Here is an 8263-nt window from a genome sequence, read left to right as displayed (position 1 = left end):
GTTAGGTTGAAGAGGTTTGATAGAGGAAACTGTAACAATGGAGGTTTTATCGTCACCAAATCGAAGAGAAAAAGGAAGACAGGATAGGGGAAAGCCTCCGGTTCCGGGAACGAAATTTATCTGTTTAGAATAAATTTGGCCCGGGCACGAATCGAACCCGCGACTTAGCGCTTACAATGCAGACGTCTTACCCTCCAAGCTAACTAGATTGGCGTTTAATGTATAGACTGTGGGCAATTGAGCACTGAATGCAAATGCATACATAAGACGGTTTCCCAGAACTTTATCCTAAAGGGATAACATTTTAACATTCGTTCTCGGAACGGTTGTCTTTCTCCTATCCTGTCCTTGTTTCCTCTTTGATTTCCGGACCATATTACCTCCGTTTTTCCAATTCTCTCTATCAAACCTCTTAGGGTCCTTGCCCTCATTTTGAGGTCCTGGCCACCCATCCTGAATTCACGACCCCTCCCCTCTCCCTCTCACAGGCCTCAAAAGAATGGGGGGGGGGGGGGGGTGAAGAAACGTTTTAATATCGACTACAAATTTACCTGTTTTTCTTAATGTTTATAAGGAGGGGGGATTCAAAAAAAAGCTCTCGTGGTTATGAAATTTTAGGAATTACCTACGGTGCAGAGGTACCTATATATGATTTCGGTAATATCCCACATCTTTTTACGTGAATATTCAACATTAAAATTCCCTACTTGCCGTTGTTCCAAAGCAGCACATTTTTGTTCTTAGCGGAGTTCTAAAATTTAAAGAAAACACTTATGTGGGAAAGAAGGTATGTTGATTTTATTAGTGTACTTTTAGGTAGGTAGGTAAACGGCCACAAAAAGCACCAAGTACCTCGAATTATTCACTATTTCTACAGAATAAGTTGAGATCACTTATTGACCTGAGGGGGAAAACTACTGGCACACACAAAAATAAACAAAACAAATGGAACTTAATAAAAAAGGTAACCGTGATCTTAAGGATGATGTGTAAAAAAGGTCAAAATTAAAGCTCAAGGAGGAAAAATATTAACAAAAGAGGTACTCAAAACTCAAGGTAAGAGGTGAAAATGAGACTAGAAAGAAATAGGAAATGGTTGAGTAAATCTTTCGATCAATATTGGGAACATATTTAACAATCCAAACTGCATTATCATATATGTGCTAAGCACTATCATGTACAAATGAGTATTATCATGATCCTTCTGACAAACAATGCATAATCAGCATAATACAAACTGTAAAAAAAGTAATTTTGTCTTTCTATCTCTAGTTTTAACACAATTTTCAGACTCCTTCCATTTTTCACACTTCAATGTTTCTTTTTTCGACTGACTTTGTGGTACCCTCACAGAAAAAGACGGCATCATAGAAACACAAACTGTAACATAAACAAAATAAAAGCTAGCCTGCACACTACCTAACAGCGAAAGTTTTTGGTGTGAAAGTTTCAAATTTTAAAGGTGTACGTAGACAAAATGAAAAAAATTGGGCTCATCTAGACACGAAACATATGAAAGGACTAAATAAAAACACCCTAAATGCAAAGTCCTGTAAAATAAAACTCGAGAGGAATAATTTATAGTTTGTACAAGGGTTGGTACGCAGACAAACGAAACAAATGCTATTACCTTATATTAATAGTTGCCAGAATTCTGTGGCAAAAAGAAGGCATTGAATAGTGAAAACCGCATGTTCCTAGCACGTCTAGAAATCGGCTAGAATTTGTCACAGGACTTCGAGAATTCACAGCAAAATATACGTGAGTGTGTCAGTGACAGTTTTACAAGGGGGTGCGTAATTCAACATGGATAGAACTGCTTTTTTCTCCCAATGATAGGGTTCTCTTGAAGTAACTCTTTCCTTCGAAAAAAAACACCCATACTTATAGACGAAATTTTTCGCTCTCAAGTCAGACTGAAGTCAATTTTGGCCAATTAGGTGTTTGGAATTGATGCTTCAGTGCTACTTGAGAGCCAGTATTTTCTTATTAATTAGATAATTAGATTCATATTAGACACCCAATGGTCGGTGAAATGAAAAATCCTTAACAAAGAACCCTGGTCAAATATAAAATAAAGTAAGAAATTAGCCAGTATTTTGTTCATAAATATGGGATGTTTAGTTTAGTTAAAACAAGTGCTCCGTTTGCATACCAACCATAGTGTAGTAACAATCAACCTGGCAGTGTGCAGATAATATCACAAACAAAACAAGTTGAAAACAAAACAAATTCTACAGTGATTTTTTTGGACAATAGCACAGAGAAATATCTAGGGAACTCATTTCTTCGACCAGACTTGATAGAAGACCCAATCTTCCAGGAAAGAAGGAACGAATGCGCGGTCCGTGACAAACTCCACAGGAGTGTTCAGGTTCTTCAATTGTTCTTCGAACATTTTCAGGGACTGCGGGCTGGATATTCCGTTCCCCTGGAAAACAAATAGAGAAACAATTAATAAAAATTTATTGACGGACTGCCTATCTGCCCAAAGTTCGAGTAGCCAAAAAGACACAACATACTTTTCAGACAACATTGTTACAGTCAAAATGAAATCTCATTCTTTAACAAATTCGTAATAGACATCTTATGGACAGAAAAGTGAAATCTAGTGTTGATTTTTTTGACAAAAGAATATATCTGTGGAGTTCGATTACGTATTGTACCCAGGAACAATTTTTGGGAAAGAGTCTTTCAGTGCTCATCTTTCCATACACAATAAGCCCACTCCGAGGCTTAGGCGTAAGGAGGATGAGTTAATCTTCTACGTCATAGCTACTCATTTTCCTCACGAGGCTGAGTGGGCCCCGCAACAGCCAGTCACGGGGTCAATCATTCGCTTGATACAAATTTCTTGACCCTGCCGGCAATCGAACCCGGGTCTCCCGCGTGCAAGGCGAGCGCAGTGACCACTACGCCATGGGAGCTGAAATTCATTAATTCACAGGGTCAATCATTCGCTTGATACAAATTTCTTGACCCTGCCGGCAATCGAACCCGGGTCTCCCGCGTGCAAGGCGAGCGCAGTGGCCACTACGCCATGGGAGCTAAAATTCATTAGGTACTCAACCCTTGGTGCTCACTGCAGCATTGTAGGATTTTTCCAATATCTCAATAATCCTAAAATCCAATGTTTACCTACCATGCTGGTCATGCTTACTTGTTAATCAACGAGCTATTTTTTGACGAGTGCGCACCCAAAGGTCATCGGACTTCCCAGTTGAAGTGGACTGTACGTATTGTACCCAGGAACAATTTTTGGAAAAGAGTCTTTCAGTGCTCATCTTTCCATACACAATAAGCCCACTCCGAGGCTTAGGCGTAAGGGCAAACAGAGGATGAGTTAATCTTCTACGAACCTAATCAGCTTGCATCAAGATGAGTAGGTACTGAATTTTAAATTTTGAGATAAACCCAATTAACAAAAATATACTCACATGAGTCATATATTTCCCATTTGGCTTTAGCACTTGGAAGGATGTGTTCAAAATGAGCCGGATAAAGTCCCAAACTTCGCCCTGAGGCGTGGTGGACACGGGAATATCGGTCAAATCCCCGAACACGTAGTCCACTTTGGTTCCATTGGCAATCATCTCGTTCAGCGACTTCACACAGTCTCCCAGAACGATCTGAAAAAGAAGAGGGACTTGGTTACTATTTCTCAAGGAAGAGTCTGACGTATAAATGTTTAAGGAAGGGTTGGTATAAAAAAACAAATAATAAAAAATAAAAATAAAAAATGGCAGAAACCCCTAACGACTAAGGTCGTGTATAAATGCAGGTGCCGCTGCAGAAGAGAATGGTAGGGAGAAGAAAATGAAATACTAGTTCATGCCCCAGAACTACAACTTTTTAGCCCCAGCGCAGAGCGTTTGAGACCACATGGAACCTCTCAGTAAAGTTTTTTTTTTAACAAAGTTGGACAAAGTTTGATAGAGTTACAGGAAAAAAGATTTTGAATTTTTTACCTGTACCAGACATTCTCGTTTGGCATTCAACGGGACAATGATGCAAGTGTGTTACGGGACAATGATGCAAGTGTGTTAAGAACATTACCCCTTGCAGTTTAATGAAATAGTTTATATTTAGCGGATGTGTACTACTTACTTTATAGTTATCTCCTTCATATTTGTCGAGGACATCAAAGCAACACCCACGCAGATGCTCTCGGCATGCCTTGATCACCACTTCATCCAGCTGAAATCAATGACAATATACGGTTAGCCCGTGGTAACGCGCTTGCACAAGGTCCCGGATTCAAATCCCACCATCGACAAAAATTTGCACTCGTTTTTCGATTGCAAATATATCAACGGGTTACTTTCTGGTGTTCTTGTGTTGACCCAGCACCTAAATTGTGTCTCTTCTCGCCCATCTGATGAGAGGCATACTACGGGATGAGCATGCTATGGCACACATGCGTCTAATGTAATACCTAGTTCTTTTATTGCTACGAAATAAAAACGGCGATGACCTGATGACCTAACGACGATGATCTATCTTTTAACAGTTAAGTACCTATCTTTTTTTTCTTTTTTTTACAGTACAGTAAATAAAAAAGTCCCAATTTCTTACCTCGAGCATGGTGACAAACTTGGGCTTCTCCTTGAGCAACTCGTAGAGCAAGCCCCCATCTCCACCTCCCAGAATCACTATCTCCTTGTCCTTATAATGTTCCTTGCCTCGCTGCATCAGAGTTTCCGTGTAGATAAGATCCCGCTCGGACAGATTTTGCAAGTCGTCCAGAATCAGCAGATTGCCGAAACTTTTCGAATGAACGATCTGTACTCTTTGGTAAGGGGAGGTCTCGTCGAATACAACCGAGTCGATGTCATACTCTAAAATACGCTCGTCTGGGAGGAAAAAGTAGTGCTTTATTTAGACTGTCAGCTAAGAACAAGTTGTTCCATTATACTAACAGGAATGGGCTAGATGAGGCACTGGTCTAACCAAATATGGATGTATCGTATAAAATATTTTCACTAGGTAAGAAAATTATGAAGGCTAGGCTAGGTGGTGGCATTTAGCTTGGACAAACAAAACGATGCATTGAGTAGGAAAGCTCCTCCAATTCCACCCCTATAACGAACACCTATTTGCATTAATTTAAAATATTTAAACCTTTAATTAAATTAATTATTTATGAAAGGGTAAATGTCCATGCCACTTTGAAGGGAAATTCAAGAGACGACCGAAATCGCCTTAATAATGGGTATTACAACCAAAAAAGTAAAAATTAATGGATTGATTTTCAACTTCAATGAACCGGCAATCACCAAAAAAATTTTTGATTTTTTATTTTTTCTTTTTTCAAAAGTGCGCAAGCGCGGGAAGTGCATCCAAAGGGGCGGCTCAGGACGGGAGGGGAAATTTTACGCTGCAAGTTGCATAATCCTTGATATACGTCTTCAAGATCATGGTTCACCGCTCAGAGCGTGGATCGTGTAAACGGATCTTCTACTTTCAGATTTGTGCGGGAAATTTCAAAATTTTGGATCCGAAGAAGTTCCAACACAAACAGCAGTCACAGCAGTGCCAGAGAACGAGGGCATAAGTGCATTCTCAAATACAAAACATAGGTATGAAAAAGGATCTTGGTGGGAGATCAATCTACCATGTTACCATGCCACTAATACACTACCTACTAGGGGAGTACTACTCTGAGATAGACATTACAACTAATTTAGAGACTGAAAATGGAAATAAAAGTAAATCTTGACGTACCTGATGTGACCAAATAACCATGCCACTAATACACTACCTACTAGGGGAGTACTACTCTGAGATAGACATTACAACTAATTTAGAGACTGAAAATGGAAATAAAAGGAAATCTTGACGTACCTGATGTGACCAAATAGCGGACATAATGCGGATCCCTTTTAAAAGGTGGGTATTTATGACTGGAGTCACTATTTGTTAGACCTTTAACTAAGCTTTCTATTTTGCCAGCAGTCTAAAGAAAATCAAAAACAAAGAAAGAGGAAAAGAAAGTCAAACTAAAAACAAAACAAGCATAGAAATGGAATGATACAATAACGAAAATAGGGTAAAAAGTGCTATAAGTAAGTGGACGAAATAAATATAAAAATGCTAGAGATAATATGGTAGCTTTCGTAAGATAGACCAATACACTTTTCAGTGCTTGAATTTAAAATTCCCACAGTCTAGAATGGGGATTTTGTTCTTTTCGCGAACATAGTACAATGGAATTTGAAATTGTGCAAAAAAATAACTCTCCGGGGAAGTGCTTCAAACTTGAAAATAATTCTCCATCAGAAGTATTCATTCCATAAGAATTATGGGTATAGGAAAACCTTCAAAAAACTAAAGAAAGGAAAAACATTTTTCAAAATCTTCGAAAAATATCAGGAAGACAAGACTGGTTGGAATCTTGATATTTTAATTGGAAATTTCAGGTTGGCTACGTAATACGTAGGTATTGTATAACTTATGGAGGGTCTTTTATACATCATTTATTTTCAGAACGAGGGGCAGTGCCAGGCAAGCAGGCAAAATTTTGGACTTCTGACACAGTCCTGACATTTGTCTGGCTTTAGAGTATGAATTTTAGCTTTACCTTTTCAAATAGAATAGTTTTATAGTCAGCCTTTCAAAATGTTCAGTGTTCTCTCTAATTTGCCATCTAAATTTACTGTTAAAAGTGCATTTCTGGTAAGTATTCTCACATGGTAATTTGCTAATTTGGATCAGTTACATAAGTAGTGTTGGTTACCTACTTACTTACTGAATGCTCCCCTTTGTTTAACAGTATTTGACAACGTACAATGACTTTATTCAGTATCCACCCACACATTAATAATATGTGAGTTCATAACACCTGACACATCTCATTCAGCTATCAAATACTGTTTTCTCACTGATGATTTAACATATTTGATGATATTCCCTATTATCTTGATAGGAGCTTTAATGGTAATAGAAGTCTGACACTAGTGAGGACAATTTGTCATCCCACAGGTATAGTATTTAGGAGATCTGGGTCCAAGTCCAGCCAAGTGTTTTTTTTTTTTTTTTTTCTATTCACCCCAAAGGTTTGTTTTTGGGAGGTGTGGGGCCAAAGCCCACCAAATTTTTTTTTTTTTTTTTTTTCTATTACCCACAATCTAAATTTCTGTTTCAGATACATAAATGTGATCTTAGAGTTGCTGTGATAGGGCAAAGCTCATTTGCTGCTGAGGTATACAAGTTATTAAAGAAAAATGGACATTCCGTTGTTGGTGTTTTCACAGTTGTTGACAAAGCTAATAGAGAGGATATAGTAGGTAAGTATGAGCCATTGTTTTATTATTTTAGTTAATATTCATATCCAATAATCCTGCAGATGAGATGTATAGTTTATGGCGAGTTGCATTAACTGCAACTTTTACTTCTGGACCCAAACGTTGAATTTTCTTAAGAAAAAGAGAAAAACATTAGAAGCATAATTAAATGAAAGTCTTCAATTGTATAGTTTATGGCGAGTTGCATTAACTGCAACTTTTACTTCTGGACCCAAACGTTGAATTTTCTTAAGAAAAAGAGAAAAACATTAGGAGCATAATTAAATGAAAGTCTTCAATCAATGAAAAAAACTCTGGTACCAAACAACTTCAGATAGCAGGTTATTTAAACAGATTGACAATCAACTTTTGTCTTTTCCTTTTTCAGAGAATGTACCCAAACCAAAAGTAACCCCTTCAGTTAGGATATAATTATGAATAATCTAATACTTACATCAAATGGTAGTAATTCTTCATCACTGTCATTTTTAAGGTATTCTACATTGATTGTAATGAGACCAGGATTCATACACCGAATGGTGATCATGCTTGACTTTACTCCAACATATATTGCAGCAATCCCATCATCCAACTCCAAAGTTTGAATAAACTTCAAGTTGGGAATAAATTTGTCTAAAATATTACGTATTTCTTCGACTAACGCATTTTGCTCTTTGATCAATTTGGCATTTTGTTGACTATTGTTGTATTTGATGTGAAAGTCCATCATTACAGTATGAACAGGCATGTTTCTGGTTTTGCTTTCTGAAATCAGATACAAATTTTAATGAATTGCTTCACTTCTGGACAGCTTGTCTTAAAATAGAATCTTTGGATGGAAAATCACTCTTGTCTTATTGAAAGATTTTTCCTTCTTCCGCTAACACAACGTAGTCTGTCATAAGAAATATTGAAAGTTTTTTTTATGAACTTTGTAATATTGTAACAATATGTATTTTTTTTTTTTTTTTTAAAATTTT

General features: G+C 37.4%; 1 protein-coding gene and 1 long non-coding RNA gene across 2 annotated transcripts in view; both read right to left on the bottom strand.

The window, feature by feature from the left end:
• Window positions 1-905: 905 nt before the first annotated feature.
• The window catches only part of LOC113472034, an 11375-nt gene continuing 4017 nt past the window's right edge, over window positions 906-8263 (bottom strand). Inside the window, exon 2 of the long non-coding RNA XR_003394512.1 lies at window positions 906-1419. This is a non-coding gene — a long non-coding RNA (uncharacterized LOC113472034). The remainder of the gene's footprint in view (window positions 1420-8263) is intronic.
• Window positions 1563-8263, bottom strand: part of LOC103520479 (spermine synthase-like) — a 9237-nt gene continuing 2536 nt past the window's right edge. Inside the window, exons 2-7 of the mRNA XM_008485575.3 lie at window positions 7738-8048; window positions 5845-5956; window positions 4576-4853; window positions 4108-4197; window positions 3438-3629; window positions 1563-2431 (exon numbers count right to left, since the gene is read on the bottom strand). Of these exons, the coding sequence (XP_008483797.1) occupies window positions 2282-2431; window positions 3438-3629; window positions 4108-4197; window positions 4576-4853; window positions 5845-5956; window positions 7738-8031 (1116 nt within the window). The 5' untranslated portion in view covers window positions 8032-8048 and the 3' untranslated portion in view covers window positions 1563-2281. The remainder of the gene's footprint in view (window positions 2432-3437; window positions 3630-4107; window positions 4198-4575; window positions 4854-5844; window positions 5957-7737; window positions 8049-8263) is intronic.

Source organism: Diaphorina citri, unplaced genomic scaffold (assembly GCF_000475195.1).
Source record: "Diaphorina citri unplaced genomic scaffold, Diaci psyllid genome assembly version 1.1 scaffold3674, whole genome shotgun sequence".
NCBI classification, from domain to species: domain Eukaryota; kingdom Metazoa; phylum Arthropoda; class Insecta; order Hemiptera; family Psyllidae; genus Diaphorina; species Diaphorina citri.
The sequence above is the reverse complement of the archived record's forward strand: the minus strand, read 5'-3'. Positions and strand labels throughout refer to the sequence as shown.